The sequence below is a fragment of the Pseudoliparis swirei genome, chromosome 7 (assembly GCF_029220125.1).
Source record: "Pseudoliparis swirei isolate HS2019 ecotype Mariana Trench chromosome 7, NWPU_hadal_v1, whole genome shotgun sequence".
Taxonomy (NCBI): domain Eukaryota; kingdom Metazoa; phylum Chordata; class Actinopteri; order Perciformes; family Liparidae; genus Pseudoliparis; species Pseudoliparis swirei.
The window spans coordinates 3,658,201-3,680,689 of NC_079394.1; the positions used below are offsets into that span (position 1 = coordinate 3,658,201).

General features: G+C 41.4%; 1 protein-coding gene across 3 annotated transcripts; it reads left to right on the forward strand.

Moving 5' to 3' along the window:
- The first annotated feature begins 3,251 nt into the window (after positions 1-3,251).
- tmem161b (transmembrane protein 161B) lies at positions 3,252-21,971 on the forward strand. 3 transcript variants are annotated; one of them, XM_056419252.1, is made up of 12 exons: positions 3,252-3,425; positions 8,411-8,514; positions 10,719-10,799; positions 12,159-12,256; positions 12,387-12,543; positions 14,024-14,175; positions 14,288-14,348; positions 14,442-14,582; positions 16,095-16,208; positions 17,093-17,267; positions 19,037-19,133; positions 19,216-21,971. In XM_056419252.1, the coding sequence occupies exons 1-12, from the start codon at positions 3,423-3,425 to the stop codon at positions 19,497-19,499; spliced, it is 1,467 nt and encodes a 488-aa protein (XP_056275227.1). In that variant the 5' UTR covers positions 3,252-3,422; the 3' UTR covers positions 19,500-21,971. The 3 variants fall into 3 exon arrangements, with proteins under 3 accessions (XP_056275227.1, XP_056275230.1, XP_056275228.1); XM_056419255.1 differs by lacking the exons at positions 3,252-3,425; positions 8,411-8,514; positions 10,719-10,799; positions 12,159-12,256; positions 12,387-12,543 and adding exons at positions 12,550-13,269; positions 13,463-13,522; XM_056419253.1 differs by lacking the exons at positions 3,252-3,425; positions 8,411-8,514; positions 10,719-10,799; positions 12,159-12,256; positions 12,387-12,543 and adding an exon at positions 12,550-13,522.
- The last annotated feature ends 518 nt before the right edge of the window (positions 21,972-22,489 follow it).

Below are 22,489 nucleotides of genomic sequence, written 5' to 3' on the forward strand. Positions count from 1 at the left end.
ATTGTCAGTGTTTCTATAAGGCAAAAAAAAAGGAAAAACAACCTTTTTTGAAAATCTTTAAGATTCTATGTGTCTTAATGTAAAAATAATAATAATGTAAATCGTGTGAATTATTGCATTACTTTAACTTAATTGCATTTGTTGCTGACATCAGCATTAGTCAAAAGCAATCTTGAGCAAGATACCTCCTATAGGCTTACGGGTTAAATTTATCTATTCATACATGGGAAATGTGTGAGAGTAGATTGAGACAGCGTGGAAACACTCTTGCAGGGTATGTGTGTGTATACATGCAATGAGGGGCTGATATGATGCATCACGGGGGTGGGGTAGGTCTCACTGCAATAAGAGAGGAGGGCTTAGCCAACATATGCGCATGTGCAAATACAGAGTAGCCCTATTATACCCACATGTTGATGTAAAGCCTCTCTGTGTCGACAGTTGCAAAAAGAAATGCAGACACTTGTTTATTGTGTTTGAGTGTTTAGCATAATTCCAAAGCATAATTTTTGTCTTGGGTTCATCATTCATTCACGACTTATTTGCATAATGAAACAATAAAACAAACAACATGTAATTTTAAGGGTAGGATAAAGTACTTTACTTAATCATACCTGCAAACTCATGAGGGGTGAAAAAGGTGACAATGGGGGGGGGGGGGGGGTGGCTTTTTGTTGTCTCCACACCACATCCACGTTGTTTGATGACACCTCAAAGCTTTTATAACTACGGTCTTTTGATTGTTCTGACCACAAATCTAAATAGTAATAACAAACATTTTAAGAAAAAAAGGTCCTCTGAATAATTCAGTGATCGGGCCCTAATAATAGTAATAACAACTTTACATTATCATTATATATAATATGGTTAAAGTCATTCATGAACCAACTTCCTTTTTTTAATTACTTGTGTGCTCTGCTGAGCTTTGAGCCTGTTCCATGAGTCTGTTCCATAATTCTGTTCCATGATTCTGTTCCATGATTCTGTTCCATGATTCTGTTCCATGAACCTGTTCATGATTCTGTTCCTGTTCCATGACTCTGTTCCAGGAGCCTGTTCCTTCGACGTGTCCCATCAGAGATGTTTTATTGCGAAGATCACCACATTGCATGTTCTCCTTGTCTCACTCCAATCTCATAAACGCCGGCCGTCCAATTTACCCCCCCCTCCCTACCCCAAAACAAAAACTCTTCGGATCTACACTATTCACGTGGATGACCTATTTTGATTTAAAATCGGCGAATTTCGCCGAAAGGTGACCAGTTTGCAGGTATGCTTAATGGAAAGTACTCCATTTGTAGTATTGGGTGCTAACAGTGCTAACTTAGGCGATAGTGCTGACAGAGTTAACAGTGTTTACTTTGTGGGGGGGGGGGGGGGGTACCTGAGTGTGGGTGCTACGTTTTCGGGGCAAAGATGTCGTTCGAGATGGAGTCATCAGCTGTATGAGAGCAGAGCAGTGACCTTGAGCTAACCAGTGGGACATACTGATACGAACTAAAAGCATATGTCAACAAAGCCAGGAGAAGCCATGTTGACAATACACTCAGAGGACGACTGACTTCATGCTCTGCTCAGTTAGACATTCTTTCACTATATCTTTACGTATACAATAGTTGTTTGCAGCTATATTCATCCTCTGAATGTTACACACAGCTTATTTATGATATTATTATAAAGAATGAGCAAGGGCCTACAATGTAATTAAGTATCAAAAGTACAAAATTGTATTGATGTATAATGGCATGTAATTAATTAATTAATTGCATAAGTGTTGTTTTAATGCTGTGAGTGATGCAGCTATCACTATGTCTATTGTACTTAAAACTCCAAAAAGTATTATTATCATTCACTTTTCATGCAAAGGCCATAGACCTTCGCAAAAGAAATAGTGAATCATATTGGAGTAAAACATAACATATCAATTACAGATATGGTGACGACAAACAACACATGGTAACACCATGAAAGTATACGTGGTGCTTAGGTAGTGCTGCTTGTTCTAATGTATACTTAGTTTCCCCCTCCCAACTAAAGAAAGATGTAGTTATGTTGTCTCTTTATTATTGCATGAAACGTATTGGTTCATCAGAACAGTGTAACCTTAGTTTATTATGAGGATTTAATTTTCAATGTCAGTAAAATATAAAACCCTTTGTCATTGAAAACTCATATCATAACTTCAATATATTGTCATTGATTTTTAATAAAATACAGTCACTAAAATGCAAACTTTGTTTTTTTCTGAGGCCATTGGTCTGAAGATATAAGAGATGGATTTGAGTCCTTCTGACTCTAATTTGGTTAGTTAGGACTCCGTTGCTGTAGCCTTTTTTGTAATTAGTTGACGATTCGCCTTACAGTTAATCTATTGACTTTATAGCACTAAACAACGTGAGGAGCAGACTGTGAGGGTCAAGCCTCCCTTAACAGTCACTTGATTCAGCGAAGAAACAACCCACATTGTTACAAGTTACAAGTCTTTTATTGTCAGATGCACAGAATGACACAGGGTCAGACTGGGCACTGAAATTCTTAGGACAAGGCACCACACAACTACCATAGCATAACATAATATAACAAAACATGACATACACTCTGTACAAGTACTCTGAACATAATACTAACATATATACATATAATACACATATAGTAACATATAATAAACTAAACTACAGACAAATGGGAGTAGCAGGTAGTGAAAGCAGGTAGTGCAATAAAAAGTGTAAGTACAAGGCTGAAAGTGACAGTGTATGTAAAGTGACGAGTGCAAAAGTGTCGATTAATTAACTCGTTGATACAGCCGCAAAGTGCATGGTGTCCATAATCACATCCAGAGAGGCAGATCAACACAACCAGAATAAGGGAGACTGTGTTATTTGCCTCCTCGTCTGTCCACTGCCAGTATGCAGGGACAGATATGTAATGGGTAGTGGTGTATTTTCTCTCACTTCCTGTTGCGGCGGTCCTGGTCCCAATGCATACTTAGAGTGTTCTTGTCTAATCCTGTACATAATTCCAACCTATGTGTCATTATTAAATCAAATTAAGAATTACAGGACACACGAGTTAATGCAAAGTATTCATAATCCTACTTTTATTTTAATTTGTGAGAATGCAAAATAATGAAATCCTCATATTGTCCTATTTACCTACAGGCATATCTGAGGACACCTTCTTACCCAGAGTTTTAGCGCGACCTCTACTGCTGTTGAACATACTTGGGAGCGGAGGTTGTACCCATTGATTTTTGACGATGTGACCCATCTCCGCCAGAAAACGGTGACAATTTGAATCAGAAACCCCTTGATGTTGTGCATAACCGTCGCAAGGAGGGCTTATGTGCGCCTCGCCGCTTGAGTTCCGACTCGCGGTGCTCAGTGTTGTTGGGGTGAAGTCCGTTTCAGCTGCACTGCATCAACATGGTGAGTGTGACAGCATGCACCTGCACGCGCCGGGTGCTCCTATTAGTCGATACCGTTCGTTGTCATGCCTAAATTACTCCCAAGGTGCACGACAATTGATGTTTCGACCAATGTGTTATTGCATTGCAGCGTGACGTTAGCTCGGCTTGCTAGCCAGAGCAGGTATTTGTAGCCGGCTAACTGGTGTAAGCTAGCGATACACCGGTTAGCTAAAAGGTCGACTAAAGTCTCGTGGTGTTACTGGTGCGTGACGGTTACTGTTTTACAGGTGCGCGTTGTGTTCCTTCACAACGTTGCTGGCATCAGCTAGTGTTTCAGTGTAACGTTAGAGGTTGAAGAGGAGTTCAATGGAGCAGTGTTAATTGTGCAAACCAGCAGTTAGCCTAACGAAGCTATTCAGATGACAGCATACCTTTGGAAGAAGTCAAGGTGTGCTGACCTTCATGTCAAGGGTTTTTATAAAATCCTGTCTGGAAAATGTTTGCATTGTGAACTTAGTGAGGGCAGTTGATGGCTGTTAACTACAGCACTGTGTGTGTGTGTCTCTTTACATTTTAAGGCTGGTCAAATAATTGGCAGTTAAGATTGTATGCATCCATGTTTATGTTTATGGAGACAATTCTTCCTGGGTCCAGGCAAAAAACATTACAATACAAATACATAAAATGCAATACAGCATGATCAATTATCACAAAAACACTAAGACTTAGAAAACAACATTTACATTAAAAGTAAAATAATAATACCTAAAATAATAATCTAATCTACTATAATTTCCTTTCTGATTATTGCTGCCTTAAGTGACCGTGTGCATTTGTTATAGCACCCACTAATCTTAACATGTCCTGAAACACAGTTGTTGTCTTGAATCTCAACACAACCTGTGCAAACTCTCAACATCATGAAGACTTTCTGCTGGGTTGTATCCTCTGTTACAGCAGCTTGGACTGCACAATAGTTGTCAGGCACGTCATCTTCAACATCAGCAGTTAGCAATACCTTGTGGACGTTTCCAGTTTATTGTAGCATCACAAGTCTATACACTATTAGTGGAAGTAAAGAAATAATGACAACCTTGAGGTACACTGTATCGCAGAAATGACAAACATCCAGGATGTCATCGAGTCTCTGACGGTACGAGGCTTTTGGTTGGCGAAATGGAAACTATTGTTGGCTTTCTTAGTCGCCTTCTATTTTGAGTAATTAAGATACTATGCAGTTATACACCAGGTTGAATAATGAAAATGTAGCGTAAGAAATAAAAACTTAATTTCAGCGACTAATCGATCGTTTATATCATTTTGTATTGTCCATTCCTGGGATACGAAATACCAGCAGCGTTTGTCATGTTCTTCACAGCACCCTTTAAAAAGGAATCCAGCAAGTCACTAGTTGCTTGTTCACCCATTCTCTCCTTGTTCGTGTTTTGGGACCTTAGTGCTGATCACGGATCTGTTGGCCCTTCAGCATTGCAGTCTTGGATTGTGGGTCCCTGCAATGACACCAACATGTGCTTGTCTCCTTCCATATGCAGCTGACGAGACTTGGGTGCATGTTTTGCTGTTTGCTGTCCATATTTTGCATATGTTAAAAAGTGGTTGCCAATGATGGCAACCAAAGGCAAAGTATTGGTTGCCAATCTCTGAAAATGGTTACCAATGGTATTCTGGCAACCCTTACTGTTGTTCCCTGGCCCATTCCGATATACAGCAGTGTTTCCCCTAGGTTTACAGCTTCAGGGCCGCCACCCTGTTATAATGGTAGGGGAAACACTGTACAGTATGTCCTATATCTAACCACAGCATATTTCTATTAGAGCGTTGTCTTATATGTCCACAATGCAATAGTTGAAGAGTTTAAAAATAATAAATACACCCAAAAGAAGTCGATATGAATGACACTGGGGAAGCATCGGTCAATGAGGAGTTTCACTGCTTCAAAGTTACTTTCATGGGCAAAGTAGTAGTGAGGTGTTTGAGCTCTTATCACTGCGGCGCCGACTCTCTACCCCCTACAGATTTCATTTGGTTGTTGTGTGGAGGGGGTCAACCGGACTGGGAAAGATAGGAGAGTCCATGCTGGCTCAATTTCCCTCCGGCCTGAGATCCTTGCAGGGCTCCCGCAGAGAGTGGTCAACATTCACCCAACTAAGACTGTTTGTGTTTGGCCTATATATCATGACCATTACTCCCATGGAGGATGTCTTGAGTCAGAGGGTGTGTTTGGTCACGCATCACATCTTACCAATTATAATTGCCAAATTATTGTGAGCCACTCTCCCCTCTGACTCCAGAAGTTACGTTTTTGGAGCTAACCCCATGCAGGGGGACTCTGGGGGTCCCATGACCCATCTAGAATCTAGGTCTAGTGTCCAGGTCTGCCCTCATCATCTGTCCTGTTTCCGTGTCATTCACTTCCTCCTCTACCTAAAGCAGTCTGACATAGGTTTAACCATCTCATTGTGTGTCTCAGTAAAAAAAAAAAGAGACACAGACACTCTAAAACATTCCTAATAACTAAAAGGTCAAAGGTAACTTTAATATACCCGCTAGATGAAGATCTGACCCAAAGGGCACATTTGCATCACTTTTTTAAAAGTTTTTGATTCCTGACTTGGTTTCCCCTGATATAAACAACTATTTTAAACTATTCTCTAAAAGCCAAGATAACTTATCATTTTTAATTACCTGTTTATGGTGAATGTAGGGTCTCCTGAGTAGACTTGGAGCAAGGAGTTTTGTTTAGCCTAAAATATTGATGTATAAACAACACGTTGAGAAAACAAGGGCTGCAGGATTTATTATTTGTCTATTTAGGTGATGAGTTTGCGAGAGTAGATGCACTTGTACTTGCCCAATGTGTGAGACACAGACATACGACTGTTATTGGAAAAAAGAAAAGTATTTAATTGGGGATTAGTTGGCTAATTGGTTCCTTTTGCTCAAGTGTGTGCAGGCACAGATATCAATGATTCCTAAGGATTTCTAAAAAGAAAAACTCACTCGCAGACCGTACCTATAGTGAAAGGATATAAGCGCAGCAGGATAGAAATGATTTGGGCCTCTTAAGCCTAAGTGAATATTGATCCAAGTGTGCTGGGTTGATATTGAGCTCCTCATGTTGCTAAATCTTCTGCTACCGACCACAGCAGTGCTGGCTGTTGGGCACATTGAGACAGATGGAGCAGTGTAATGAAGTGAAGTATTAGTACGCCGTTTACTATGATGTAACATGAGTTGTGAGGGAGATCTGGTCGTCGTGTTAAGGCACTCGGGATAGAGTGGACATCGGGAGCCCACGAAGCCTCGACGTACTTTCCGGATCGATGGAAACGTGGAACTTTTACCGGTTGCACACACGCGGTTCCCTTCATACCAGTATTGAGAGTCGTCGGTCTGCCATTCGACGCATTTTCATTTCCAAATACACGTTGGAAGCGACAATGCGTGCATGTGTGCGTGACATCAGGACGGCAGGAAGTCTCTACATCTTCCGCCGGAAACTAAAAACACATCTTTTCCGACTATCTGGAATACAACACAGATTGGCATTTAAATGGCTCTTATTATGGTACTACTCATGGTATTACTTATGGTATTACTCATGGTATTACTCATGGTATTACTTATGTTATTACTCATGGTATTACTCATGGTACTACTCATGGTACTACTGATGGTATTACTTATGGTATTACTCATGGTATTATTTATGGTATTGCTTATGGTATTACTCATGGTATTACTTATGTTATTACTCATGGTACTACTCATGGTATTACTGATGGTATTACTGATGGTATTACTTATGTTATTACTCATGGTACTACTCATGGTATTACTGATGGTATTACTCATGGTATTACTCATGGTATTGCTTATGGTATTACTCATGGTATTGCTTATGGTATTACTCATGGTATTACTCATGGTATTGCTTATGGTATTACTCATGATATTGCTTATGGTATTACTCATGGTATTATTTATGGTATTACTTATGGTATTACTCATGGTATTACTCATGGTATTACTCATGGTATTATTTATGGTATTGCTTATGGTATTACTCATGGTATTATTTATGGTATTGCTTATGGTACTACTTATGGTATTACATATGGTATTAGTTATGGTATTACTCATGGTATTACTTATGGTATTACTTATGGTACTTTTGTAGTTCGACTATGTTGAGGAAATGTTACTTTCTGTATTGTTGTTGTTCTTAGTTTGTACTCTTGGTTGATTCACTTATTGTAAGTCTGGATAAAAGCGTCTGCTTAATGACATGACATGTGATGCAATGAGGGGAGAGAGTCCTTGTTCTAGATCTGTGTAACGAGACGGAAGGTCGTTCTGTGTTTGAGCTCTGGCTCTTCATCAAGGTTGTGGAGCCTAATCTTTCAATGACTTTCCTTCGTACAGTATGCTTAAAGAAACACGCTGTGGTCGTTCATGTGGAACAATCTAGTTTGTTTGTGGCCGCGTTGTTAATCAAACACTAAACACAGCGGAAAGTGCCATGCGGTCATGCCACTAAAAAACGTATATAATGTTTGTGCAGTGACATGAATTGTGCTAAATGCATCCATATTCCACTTTTTTTTGTTCACCTGATGGCCGAGCTATAGGAAAGGTCAAGGGTCATGGTTACTCAAAATATGATTGTATTTTTTGGGGACTCACTTATTGTACTGCCAAAAAATGCCTCAGAAATACTAGAGACAGTGATATTGTGTATATATGTGTGTGCGTTGTTCTTGAGTTTATGTTGCTAAATGGTATATCGGAAGTATACATATATTGATATTGGAATGGTAACATACTTTAAATTATATTTGTGACACTTCTATGTTACTTTTGCAAGATATGCTTCAGCCTTTCAGTCTACATAAACGTGTACTTCATATTTCTAACCGCTCTACGGCATGTATAATTATTATTGCTATGTTATTTTTAAACCCCCATCCTTTTTTTCCACAGGGTGTGATTGGTGTGCAGCTGGTGGTTACCATGGTAATGGCCAGCGTAATTCAGAAAATCATACCTCATTATTCCTTCGCAAGATGGCTACTCTGCAGTGGCAGGTAATGAAGAATCCTGTACTCGCCGTTTCCTTTTTTCAGTTATTTAAAAAAAAGAGTCCAGAACAATGGCGATCAAAATGTTGAAAAAAAGTGTTGGATAGAAGGAAAATAATCATTAAATAATACTGCAAAGACCAAAGGGCATCAACATATTGGGATGACCAGAGAGAACAGTGAATACAAATAGAAGTCTCCGGATCATTTCCTCTAATTAGTGCCTATATGTTTTTCAATAAACAACTTCTTGGAACACATTTAACAATTACATTTGTTTTATTTACAAGGCACAGTCGAGAACATCTTTATGAAATCTTTTGCCCGAAGTGGAAAGCCTCAAGTTACCCTCCAGAATATTCTTTTAAATTCATTTTCACGTGTATAAATTAATATACAAGGGGTAAAAACAAGCTGTGCTCCTTCTATCCTCCTCCACCACGCCGAGTGCTTCTATAAGATGCTCTGGCAAGAGGGTTTCTTAAACAAAGTTAAAGGATGTAACAAAAAGTTCAAATAACTTGACTTAGCTTCGACTTCAAGCCAGACAACATTGCTGTTGTAAAGCCTCTTAACCCTCCTGTTATCTTAGGGTCAATTTGACCCCATTCAATGCTTAACCCTCCTGTTACCTTTAGGGTCAATTTGACCCCATTCAATGTTTAATGTCGGTGTTCTTTCGGGTCAATTTGACCCCAGGCTGTTTTTCACTGTAAAACATATAAGAAATATCAACTTTTTTATATATTTAAAGGGCTATTTAGGTAGTCAACAAACAAACATAAAGTACCTCACACTTAAACTTGGAAAACAATATTAATTCTAATAATTTTCTGGAGGTTTTAATTGCTGGGGTCAAATTGACCCCAAGGGTAAAATATGTCAGTAAATATAAAGGTAAAAGGAGGGTTAAACATTGAATCGGGTCAAATTGACCCTAAGGCAACAGGAGGGTTAAGGTGCGTTCACGCCAAAAGCGAAACTATTTTTTATTTTTCGCCCATAAAAAAAAATCATAAAAAGAGATGTGTGGCGCTAGTAGACCCAACATTTTTCAGCGCGCATTTTGGGGCCAGTTGAAATATTTCAACTTTGAGGCAGTCATCTCGCAACTCGGGCCAATCAGCTCTTGAGTTCTCTCTTGTAGCGCTGGAAGCGGAAGTCTTTCAGACGTAACAGTAACTTCATCGGTGAAAGTGACCGAGCTGTGTGAGCCTACGGGTGATGTCATGAACCCAAACACGAGGGCGTTAGTGTGTGGGACGTCCACGACAAATATAAAGCAGAACTAGTGGTTAGTTATTCTGGTGGATGAAGGAGATGATAACGGTCTTTACGGAGACGAGGCACGGAGATAAGCCCCGCCCCTCCCGGAGCGTCTCGACGCTCATGGCCTGAACACGGTGAATGGTCGAGCGAGTAAACTCACGCTTTTTGGGGCGACACGATAAATAGTTTCGCTTTTGGTGTGAACGCACCTTTAGATGTGTATCAGAGTTGCTGATATGCCTGAATGTCTGTTTATTATACATTACCATTCAAAAGTTTGGGGTCACTTAGAAATGTCTTTATTTTTCAAAGAAAAGCACTGTTTTTTCAATAAAGATAACATTAATCAAAAATACACACTATACATTGGTAATGTGGTAAATGACTATTCTAGGTGGAAACGTCTGGTTTCTAATGAGATATCTCCAGAGGTGTATAGAGGCCCATTTCCATCAACTATCACTCCAGTGTTCTAATGGTACATTGTGTTTGCTAATCGCCTTAGAAGACTAATGTCTGATTAGAAAACCCTTGTGCAATTATGTTAGCACAGCTGAAAACAGTTATGCTGGTGATATAAGCTATACAACTGGCCTTCCTTTGAGCTTGAAGTTTGAAGAACAAAATTAATACTTCTAATATTAATCATTATTTCTAACCTTGTCAATGTCTTGACTATATTTTCTATTCAATTTTCAATTCATTTGATAAATTAAGTGAATTCTCAAAGTTAGCAAAGTATCCATGTTAGAATCAATTTGACCTGCTAGTTCAATATGATTTATGTTGTTTTACATTGTATGTTTTAATTATTGCATAGTAGGTGAACAAATCTAGCGTGTGTGTCAGAATAATCTGCTTTATTGTGTCCTCTTCTCAGCCTTTCCTTCCTTCCATGTCCCCACCTGAATCCACATCTCTCTCCTTTTCTTTGTTCACAGTCTGCGGTGGTATCAGCACCCGACGGAAGATGAGTTGAGGAGCTTGGTTGGGAAACAAAAAGGACAGAAGAAGAAAGACAGGTAGGTGGGGGGGGGTGGGGGGGGGCAATGAAGATGGGCAACTGTTTTATGAGTAGGGGGAGAAACGGTGGCGCACAGGAGGTACGAAAGGCGCCCCTTTCATCAGAGAGGAAAGAAAAGATGAGAAGCAGACATTTGATATGGATGGAGACCACAGGCATGGCGGCAAGCCGATGATGTTTATGTGGCTCATTTAAGGCCCGTTTGAAGTAAGGAGGCAGACGTCTGTTTTTGTTGTTTTGGCTCTATCGAGGCTCAGAAGTGTCCCCGTCTAGTGGATGTGAGGGAAGTCTGTCCCGTCTCTGGAGCCATTGCTATTTGGCTATTTTAGGGTATGACACTTTAAAAGGATTGCATCTTCTCTGAAATCAAAGTTTCCCAAACAGTGTTATCTCTTCAAAGTGGTCCGATGTCAAGCTTTGATTCTGGAAGATGAGTTTCCATCAAGGCTACTTTGCAATTCCAAAAATGTACTATTCAGCGTTCAGGCTGCAGGTGGAAGTTGAACCGTATGTTGAACACGTGAATTAGGTGCCGTTTCCTTTGTACTCTTTTTTTAAAATGCGAATTTAAATTCAAGTCTCGACAGAAAGTTAATCCTCACTTTTCCTCGCTGTGTCCGGCTCCTACCCTCGCGGGTTTGCGGCGCAGTCCTTTCTCTGACCCTGTGTGAGGCAGGTCGAGGCTCTCTAGCACCACATGATCAGTAATCCCTTAAAGAAAAAGATGGACCACTGTCCTTTTGCCAGCTCGTGCCATGCAGCTCCGCTCCCTTTGTTAACCGCCTGACTCCCTCAGTCTGGGGTGATGCTTAGTCCCTTTTGCCCCCTTTCAGGTGCCTCACAGATGAAATCTGTCCAGGGCATGTTTGGGCCTAGAGTCTTACAGTGGTATTGTCCTGTGAATCCAGCGCACACAGGGCTCAACAAACAAAGCACCGAATTGAGGAGGCCCACCAGACGGCTCTTCAAGCCCCGAGCCTAAAGATCGGCTCTCCGTTCGCCTGCTGTTAGCGATTTAGCGCTGCTGCTGCTGTGTAGTGCAGCCTCCCTCCCTCTGGTTATGGAAGAGTCCAGGAGTATAAATATTAATTCAAAAAGTAACTATTCCCAACTTTTGACATTGGAAGCCAGCGCTCCATTGAGTGCACAATAGGTGGAACGGCTACCTCTTGTCAATTGTATAAAATTAAAAAAAAGTAATTGTTAAAAATACCCCATTTAAAAGGATATCTTCTCAACATTATGTATTGTATAATCTGTTACAACAAATGTAACGGTCCAAGATGTTGTATACTTTTTGAAGTGTGTTTCTGTTCTCCTGACCTCCGTTGTTTTGCATCTCTCCTCTTTTTCCTAGGAAGCACAATGGTCACATAGAGAATAAGCTGCTCACGGTTCCCAAGGACATAGATTTACAACTGGAGACGAAATACATCGCAGAAGTCGACACATTAGGTATCGATCTAATTGTAGTTCAAGCATTACTCTTCAGCCACACGTTCCTTTTGCATGAACGTTGTTGCTGTGTATATTTTATGATTTCATATAGGTTATTTGTATTAAATTGTACTCTCTATGCCCCCAGCATTGCACTACTTCCCAGAGTTCCAGTGGCTGGTGGATTTCACAGTAGCGGCGACTGTGGTGTATCTGATCACCGAGCTCTACTACAGCGTGGCTCAGCCCTCGGGAGAGATGAACATCAGTGTGGTCTGGTGCCTGCTGGTACTCGCTTTTGTCCTGTATCCTTCCATCAGTTCCTCCTTAGATCTCGGTTAGCCTTTATTTGAATCGCGTCGCTGTTTTGTTGGAAACTGTTCTTTAAATTGGTCGCACATTTCTGCGGTTCATTTTGTAGGTGGGTCGGCAACATTTGAGGTTTTAGCTGAATAAAGTTATTTTCTAGGGACTCTTCTCGGGTTATTTTCCCTTTCCGTTGTTCACCCTCATCTTATGTGTGCCTTAGTTTAAAATAAAATGTTCTACAGTGGAGCGACTCATTCCAGCCTGATTGTGTGGATGCAGCAGTGGTAGAGAGTGACTCTAAAATGACTGCTCAAGCTCCTCCGCTCTTTACTGCCAGCACCTTTCATCCTCCACAGCTACCTGATGTTTTGCGACACTGAATGATGGTTAAATGATACGCATTATCCTTGCCAGCGACCATAGGGATCAATCTCTCCAGTGCTAGTGGCCGGGCCTGGCTGATCGTGGTCAGATGGTGTGTCATTTCCTGCCTCCTTCTGAGATTGGAGGCCCAATTTCCCCAGCTCAACAGACTGATATGCTTGGGAGGGAAAAGGACCGACGGTGGGAACGGATGAAATAGCAATATGAAGATCAATATAAGTGTTAATGGGACACTTGATTTCAGTTTTCCGGTTCCAGCTCTGATGATATGTTTAAGGCTCTTGTCAGCTCTACTGCCTTGACCTTCACTGATTACCGTGGAGCAGCATGCTCTTCAGGTATCTGCACCTAATGGCATCTTGCTTGGCCCCCTTGTTGGCTCAAATGTATTAATGCTACTCTACATCCTCACCTTTGGCCAATGTTGACAGGCAAACTCTTTAATATTAATTGTGGCCCACCACGTGAATGCTCAAACACCTCTTTTCCACCCCATGCTGGCTTGAACTTGTCTTGTGAGTGTTTCTACAGCTGTCTTCAAAGTGCTGAATCGAGGGATATGGGGGTCGGGAAGACATAGAAGACTTGATTGTATTCTATATTTACCTTCGCATTGAAAATGCGGAAGGTTATGTTTTGATCGCCGTGTATTTATTTATTTGTATGCGTGTTACTCGCATAACTCAAAAAGTATTAAACCGAATCGCATGAAATTTGGTGGGATGATTGGTTATTATCCGGGGACCATTTGATTCGATTTTGGGATCGATCGGGTCAAAGGTCAAGGTCATGAAAAGGTCAATTCTTATCCAAAATGTTCATAATTCAATGCCCAATCTTGTGATATGCGCTCTACCGAGTGCCCGTTCTAGTTTTAAATGTAATAAAGAGTTTAGTGTGGCGTTTAGGGGTTGAGGGTTTACACGGCCTGCGAGAATGCACAAACTCTGTACTTGTGTAAAGACTGCTGCTACATTTACAGTTCCCTTGAACTTGTAAAAGGCATAGAAAGTATATCCGTAAAGCGGTTGAGATTTGCGTCGTATGCCAGTGGGTGTCTGGAGATGTCTTTCCTTGACTCTGTCCCCACAGTAAGACCCTTTTCTCTATAACGGCCCACTACTTCAAGCTGGAGGAAGGAGGCGAGCGGTCACTCTGCATTACTTTTGCCTTCTTCTTCTTTGTCAAAGCCATGGCCATTCTCATCGTCACTGAAAACTACCTGGAGTTTGGTCTCGAGACGGGTGAGGGCTCCACTGTGTTTGTCTCTCAAATGATCCTGTTGGTAACAACCGCACGTTCATACTTTGGGTCCCAGTGAGTGAGTCTCTCTTAAAGATGTCTTCATTTGTTTAGGTTTTGCGAACTTCTCCGACAGCGCTTTACAGTTTCTGGAGCACCAAGGCTTGGAGTCCCAGTAAGTCCAACATCTGTGTTCTCACAGGAGTATTTTTGCTTTCATGATTTCTTTGTGACTCAATAGTATCTCGCTATGTTTTCTCTTTCACAGGGGTCCCATATCTAAACTCACCTTCAAGCTCATCCTGGCCCTACTCTGCTCCCTGATTGGAGCATTTCTAACTTTCCCTGGTCTGCGATTGGCCCAGATGCACCTAGACGCTCTCAATCTGACCACAGCCAAATTTACACAGTGAGTGCACGACAGCAATTGTCTTCTCTTGCAGGTTTTTCATTGAAAACATTTGATGACGTTATCCTTAATACTAAAGATGTCAACAGTTGAAAGTCAAGAAAAATCGTTGTTGAAATGCAACCTTTGAGATTAGTTCCTGTTCAGGAAAAATACTTTTTTTTTAAACTTTGGTATGTTTTACAGCTGCTCTTGTGGCCCCCAGCGTGTAGTTCGAATGTGTTAACCTCACTCATTTTCAGTGGTGTTTTTAGGTTTAACCCTTGTGTTGCCTTAGGGTCATTTTGACCCGAATCAATATTACACCCTCCCCCCGCTTTAGGATTAATTTGACCCCATTCAATGTTTAATGTCGGTGTTCTTTCGGTAGTCAACAAACAAACATAAAGTGCCTCACACTTAAACTTGGAAAACAATATTAATTCTAATAATTTTCTGGAGGTTTTAATTGCTGGCGTCAAATTGAACCCAAAGGGTAAAATATGTTAGTAAATATAAAGGTAACAGGAGGGTGAAACATTGAATCGGGTCAAAATGACCAAAGGCGGGGGGAGGGTGTAATATTGATTCGGGTCAAAATGAGCCTAAGGCAACACAAGGGTTAAAATAGCATACAATGTGCATTTTATCTTGCATAAATTAAAACTAGGAGAATATACATGTTTGTAATGATAATTGAAAAAAAGCTTCAACTTTGTTTTCAGGCTTAACTAATACACAAGGTGTTCACACTGTACCCAAGTACCAAACTGTCCTTTCTTGGCGACGCCAACTATAGTTCAGCTGTACTCGTCTCCTCCTATTCAGAGTGTGTCGGATACAGGAGAGAGCTCCTCGCGAGTCGGATGAAGACTTCCTCAGTTTGGGCTAGATTTCTATTTTAGAACTAACTGGGTGGCATTTCTATAATATGATCGGGGTGCAGAGCAGGGAGCGCGTCATAGCTAGATAATCCACCTTCTCAAAGCAGACTCTCCAAAATGGCCTCCTCTCCTCTCTAAACTGCCATGAGCTTACATCCTCAGACCCTGTCACCAGCATCTATAACTATCTTCTCACCCCTCTCATGGAAAGTTGCATTGATAGCATGGACCTTGTTTCTGATTATGTTCCATTCAAATTGAGGTTAAAACGATTTCAGTGAGCTAGTTTTCCCACTTGAAATGCATGGGAGTTATTGATGACACTTCTCAGCAAGTATGTTTATATTTATCAATCACTCTTTGGGGTTCAGTCAGTGGTCGGATAATTGTGTGATTATCAGAAGTCTTCTGGGGAAGCTCGGTGTAAAGGTGGACCAGTTATCCAATAACTTGTCCACCTTTACTGTAAGTAGTTTTCAATGTTCAGCATCATTCAATTCCATTTATTTTGTACAGCCCAAAGTCTCAAATTACAAATTTGCTTCAGAGGGCTTTACAATCTATGTTTACGTACGACAACCTCTGTCCCGGGACCTCATTATTAGTGATTTAACTGGGCATCTTCTCCTTCACCTCCCTTTTTCTATAGGACTCTGCTTCATATCAACTTCCTGTCCCCTCTTATCATGGTCCTGCTGTGGGTGAAGCCCCTTACCAAGGACTACATAATGAACCCCACACTGGAAAAGGAGGGTGTGCCTTTGTAAGTGATTATCTGGTTTCAACAATCCTTTAACTGACTGGTCCAGATAAACTTGCCACTACAACTAATGTTGTCATGTTGGCACACAACTCCCTGTGTTTGATTTGTGCTCAAAGCCAAACTTATTCGCTAATAAGAAATCGTACCTTTTGTTGTTGTTGAGTTCACTGTAACTATTTGTAAACTTTCAAGTAACTCCGTTACTGTAATGCTTCTTGATGCTTTATAGCTCATGAATGAGATTTCCTAAACATTTCTTGCAAACAAGACTGAACCGCCGTTTGATCCGTACTTGGAAGACAAGCCGGTCGGACTCCCTTGATATCTCGCGAGCTAATTACCTGCCATTCAAACCAGGGGGATGACACGGCCTTGGCAAGCTGTGAAAATAAAAGTAATTGTGGCTTTTTTTGCTGGAAACAATGCAACAGCAGTTATGAGAATGGAATTGTCCAATGAGAAACGGGATGTGTTCCGCTTGTCGATGAAATGACAAAACACACGTTGTAAACAAATGCAGTCCTACCTCAGGGAAAGCTCTTTAGTGCATCTGTAACTGCTGTCATTTATCGGCCCACTCTCAGACGACCTCTTTCGTGTGTTGCAAGTTTAAATGATGTCATGCGTTACCCTTTTTCTGCTTCTAACGTTGACTGATAAACATGATAAAGCCCGATTTTCATGTTACAATACCCCCCTCTTCACCTTTTGTATCTCTCTTTTACCCTCTATAATTTATATTCAGACATGTCTTTACTCTTGCTACATTTCTTTATTATAATACCTGCAGAAATATTATGTGTTAACCTTTCAAGCCAGAGGAGGCTGTCACGCCTGCGTCGTGTGTGCTCTCTTACCCACTCCTGTCTTTCTTTTAATCCCAGGATGACTGAGGACACGTATGACACGTTGCGGTTATGGGCCATCATACTGATGTGTGTGCTCCGACTCGCTATGATGAGGCATCATATGCAAGCCTACCTCAACCTGGCCCAGAAGAGTGTGGACCAGATGAAGAAGGAGGCGGGACGGATAAGTACCGTTGACCTGCAGAAGATGGTGATTATGATAAAAGATATAATAGTCCTTGATAATACCCTTCTGTAATGCTGCATCTATTTAGAAATGCAAAACGATGACTTCATCCCACACAACACACGCCGTTGGAGTGTATTAAGGGACGGAGCAGTGTTATGATCCGTCGTCATCGCTTCAATAAAGCCACCGTGCTGGTTTTGCAGAAGTGGATACATTAATGAGTGAGGCAATATCCCTTTATTAAATGCAAATACAGAATTAAAGAACGGAGCACACCACTCGGTCATCCGTCCACAGGACATGCATTATGCAGGAGGCGAGCGTCCCACCTGTGGTGCACTCGGAATTGGAAAACATTATCAGTGAGCGTGTTGTGGCTAAACACATCAGCTTCTAACCCGACCTGCCGGACACCGTGCGCCAAAGAGCCGTCCGAGAAGCCGTCCCTCAGGGTTCGTACGCTCATGGAGAACCTGGAAAAGTCATGGAATTTTAAAATGGTAATTTCCAGGCCTGGAAAAGTCATGGAATAAACTTAAATCACAAAAGTTTTGGAAAAGTCATGGACATTTGTTATATTCGCATGTTCATTTACGTCGAGTTTAAAATAATTCATATGTTTTTGAAAGGAAGACTCAAATTATAAGCCGGCGTACGCCAAGTCCAAACAGATGGATTTGCACATAAAGGATAATAGTTTGATTAAAAGAATAAACATTTATAGTAATGTTTATTCTTTAAATCAAACTATTGTCTCATTCGTTTCATGTAAGGTGTATTGTATGCTTTGTAATTCTCATTGTTTGAATACGACATTTTCAAAAAGTTTTCACGCACACACCCAGATTTCAGTTTGGTCATGGAAATTTGGTTTAAAAGTCATGGAAAAGTCCTGGAATTCCATTGGTCAACATGTGTACGAACCCTGGTCCCTGGAAACGGTTGAAAAGGGGCCGACACTGACGAGAAATATGAGGCACGTGATTGGACAAACCGTCTGTAGATCAAACTCATCCCGAAGGCTGTCGGCAAAAGAGCAAAAACATCTTTCCCATGGAGAGAAGCCTTCAGTGCCGTTCTTTGCTCCTATTGGAAAGGAGTTCTGATGTAACTGGTGCTGTTGCAGCGTCCACGCCACGCTCTTCACGAGTCGCCATTGTTTTGTGCGGCGCTACAACGTGGGCTTGGTTTTAGTTTAGTTGAAAAACAAACTGACTGAGAGAACATTTCCGGAAAGGTTTCTGTCTTTTTAATTCAATTAAATTCAGTTTATTTGTATCGCCCAATTTCAAAAATTACAAATTTGTCTCGGAGTGCTTTACAATCTGTACACATAGACATCCCTGACCTTTGACCTCACATCGGATCAGGAAAAACTCCCAAATAACCCTTCAGGGGGAAGAAAGGGAAGAAACCTTCAGGAGAGAACAGAGGAGGATCCCTCTCCAGGATGGACAGAACAATAGATGTCATGTGACTAGAAGGACAGATTTAGAGTTAAAACACATTCAATGAATATGACAGAGTGTATGAATAGTTGGTAGTCGGCATATTCCACGATGGAGACCTCCACGGTCCATCTGGCAGATGGAGGTAGAGAGGAAGAGTGGGCGGAGTCTTTTTAAAAGTCCTATAAGATATAACGGTGTGACCCCGTGTTGCGCTGTGTTCCGATGTGCGTCGAAGGAGAACCGCGACGCGGCTGTGTTCGGTGGTCAAACGTCATGTCTTGCGCAATACATGGTTTGTGTCAAGTGATGTAGTAAAAAACAACTCCTCCTCCCACTCAGGTTGCACGTGTTTTTTACTACTTGTGTGTGATCGCACTCCAGTACGTGGCACCGCTGGTGATGCTGCTGCACACGACTTTGCTGCTAAAAACCTTAGGTGAGTCCCGCGCCGCTCGAGAAATGTCCAGCTGATCGGGTTCGCCTTGCAAAAATTCACCCAGTTGTCTCATCCCTTGCAGGCGGACACTCCTGGTGGGTTCATCCTGAAGAAGACCTGCCTTGTCTCTATGAAATTAACTCTGACTATGCGACGGAGGCGGCCCCGACGCCGGCCGCGGCGGTCGAGACGGGAGCGCGGGCGTCGGTCGCCCAGCTGTCGATCGCTCTGGGGGGCCTGCGGACTGTCTTCAGCCCCTTGCTCTTCCGGGCCCTCTTCTCTTTCTTCACTTGGTGGATCGCCGCCTGCCTCTTCTCCACCTCCCTGTTTGGCCTCTTCTACCATCAGTATCTCATGGCGGCATAGCAGCGGCAGCCGGATCAGAAAGTCCTGAGCGCTTGGTAACGGAGGCCTGAAGATGACTCTGCTCCACAACTCCTCCTTTCCTTTCCTTTCTCCCTCTGACCACCTCGACAGTGACTGACCATATCATCAGTGCTCCTGGTTCAGCTTCCAGTGCTTCCATCACAGATGACTCTGTGAACTTTTGTCATTGTTTTTACTGCGACCACTACCTTTTTTTTTTATTTAATTTTTTGAGCGCATGATTTTTAAACCTTGATAACAGACTAAAGTATGGTTTAGAAGAATGATAGGTCAATCGGCATAGTCATGAGAAGTTGGTCCAGTTTGCTGTGTGAATTTTGACTAATGTGAGGTTAACATTTTTTATTATCTCAGATGCTGATGACTATTAATTTCACGTGTTTCGTGGCAGTTCTGCTCAGTTCCACCAACGTCAGGGTACATTTGTTGATGTTCTTGTTCATATTTGTTTCATAACTGATGTAATGAATTTCAATATTCGGCATCTTCAGTACCATGCTGTCTTTTACTTTCTAAACCCCTAAATGCAGCTTCATGCATGTCGTTAAGATCAAAGTTCAGACCGTGGTCCTAATTTAAATCCCTTCTGTGGTCACTGAGCCATCTTTAAACTTATATTATCAGGAATGAATTGCATCAAAGTAACACCGTCTATATTCCAGTCTGCAGCACAGTTTGTGACGGGGCATATTTCAGTGTGAAGAAGCTACATTGAGGTCATCGCGTCTGCAGATTATCGTGGAGGTACGACGTCATATCAGCAGACAATCCCCTTCTGTTTTTCTTGTTTTTGAATGTTTTGGGGGAAACTGATACCTGCTATACGTGTGCCCTGTGTCTGTCTTTGGATCAAAACTTTAACGTATGTGTAAAATGTTATTCCAATGCCTCGGACCACCAGAGGGTCTGAAATAGTCTTAAAATGTTGAGGACCAGCACGTCTGTTGGGAGCAGAGGAGGGAGGGAGGGGCGGTCTGGATATTCCAGGAATGGCTTTCAGCCGAGCGGGGTCAGAGCGGACGACGGAGGAGGAGCTGCTTCTGCGGGGGAAAAGAAAGACGAGATAGATGTTAAACATCTCATTGACTTGAAGCCGACGTATTTAAATGTTTAATCTGTGCTGTAACCGCCCTGGTTTTAACTTTTAGAAGTTCTGAGAGAATTCTAAGCTCTTTCTTGGAGCCGCAGCGACGATCTAAAGGGAGGACGGCGCCGAGGGCTCGGCCAAGGTACGCGCTCGTTACCGCGCACCTGTGTGCCGTCGGCCGGCCGTCACCTGAACGGGCATTTCGATCAAACGGAGATGTCGACTACTTTTGATGAGCCACCGCCTTTATATTCCGCTTTCCTTTTTCTAACTTTTACCCACGCATCGGTTGCTTTTTAAACTCATGTGAGAACCATTTCTCTCTTTTTTTTGTTTTTTTAAATCTTTTTCTGATGGATCAAATTGTAAAGTTGTAAAAGTTGTAGATTTTTTTTTAAACAGTGCCAAGTGAGTCTGTCCCCCCCCCCCACCCCACGGCTAAAGATGTGGTGTTTGCTCGTGTTTTGAAGCTGTTACCGTACTACAACTATGCGGCCTTCTGTTGTCTGTAGATCCATCCTAATAACCCGGTTCACAGCCAGACTCAACGGTATTTACAGTGTCTTTGCCTGCTGTAATTCTTCGGTCGGTCGAGCCGTCGGAAAAGGCCAATATGATTGTCGAGTCCGTTCAGGAATGTAGGCGACGTGGTGCCAGATCAATTACAGATCACACAATCTTGTGGCACCATGGTATTTCATTTAGTCTTTTTTTTTTGTGTGTCAGAGCTGTAATTTATGAAATCAGGCTCTGGGTTTGTACAAAACACATTTTACAAAATCAAGCAGCACCGAGTCACATTTGTTAGCTCCTGATGTCAAAAGTCTTAACTTCTGTTTTTAAATGACGGGAAATATGCACATAATGAATGTATCAATCCTGCCTATTTTTTTTTCTTTTTCATCAAAAATATTTGAATGCTGAACAGATTTAACTCCCCCCCCCCCCCCCCAGCACTTCCTGAACTCTTAACTACAATCTGTGATTTATTTCAAACTAAATCAAATTTGTCCTAATGACTAATTTCATCGATAGATTTATTGTTGTTTTTGTATTTATTACACATGCCAAGGCATGTAAACATTTCTAATGTTAACATCAACCACTTTATTTTGTTATTGGAGTGCATGATGGCTTCTATTTTTTTTTTCTATAATTGTGTTTGACCAATCAGTTACAGATTAACCTTATTTCAATGGTCTGATCTGTTAAGAAGTACCAGGGATGCTCAGAATTCAGTGGCCTGACGAGGCAATGTCTCTTCTGTTTGTTATCACTGAAAGTGTTAAGTAAATTACACACATTGTTCTTTCATGTATTTATTTCTGCTCTAGATTGTGTCTTAAATAAATTTATGTTCTTTACTATGTCCTTTTTATTTTATCTTCATGCTCTGGGGTTCTGGCTCACCGGCTTCATACATGGCCTTAGAAGTAGTTCAGGAAGACGGGTTCATTTACAAAGCTGTATTTGTATTTGCTGTGAAGTACTGGATGTATTAGCATTTGTTTTTAGTGTCGAAAAAACAGCTCATAATCCGGTCAGCGGACATACCTAAGAAGTAGAACTCTAAAATGGATTCATTGGTAACGGTTATTAAATACTGCAATGAAGCAGAGTTTACAGATGTAATATATCAATACTCACTTTGGTGAATTTGATAAAGTAAAAAAATGACAGTATTCCCAAAGACATTTGATGATAGAGAAAAAGAATAAATAACATCAGAAATGATTCCTCACCAAAGACTCCGAGTGAAATAGTTCATTGACTGTCTCAATTGTTAAACCTCCGTCTCTCATTTCCTCCACGTGCCAATAGGATAAAAAATCCCTCAAAGTTGGTTTAGAACAATAAGGTAAATATTTGACAGTCAGTTGCA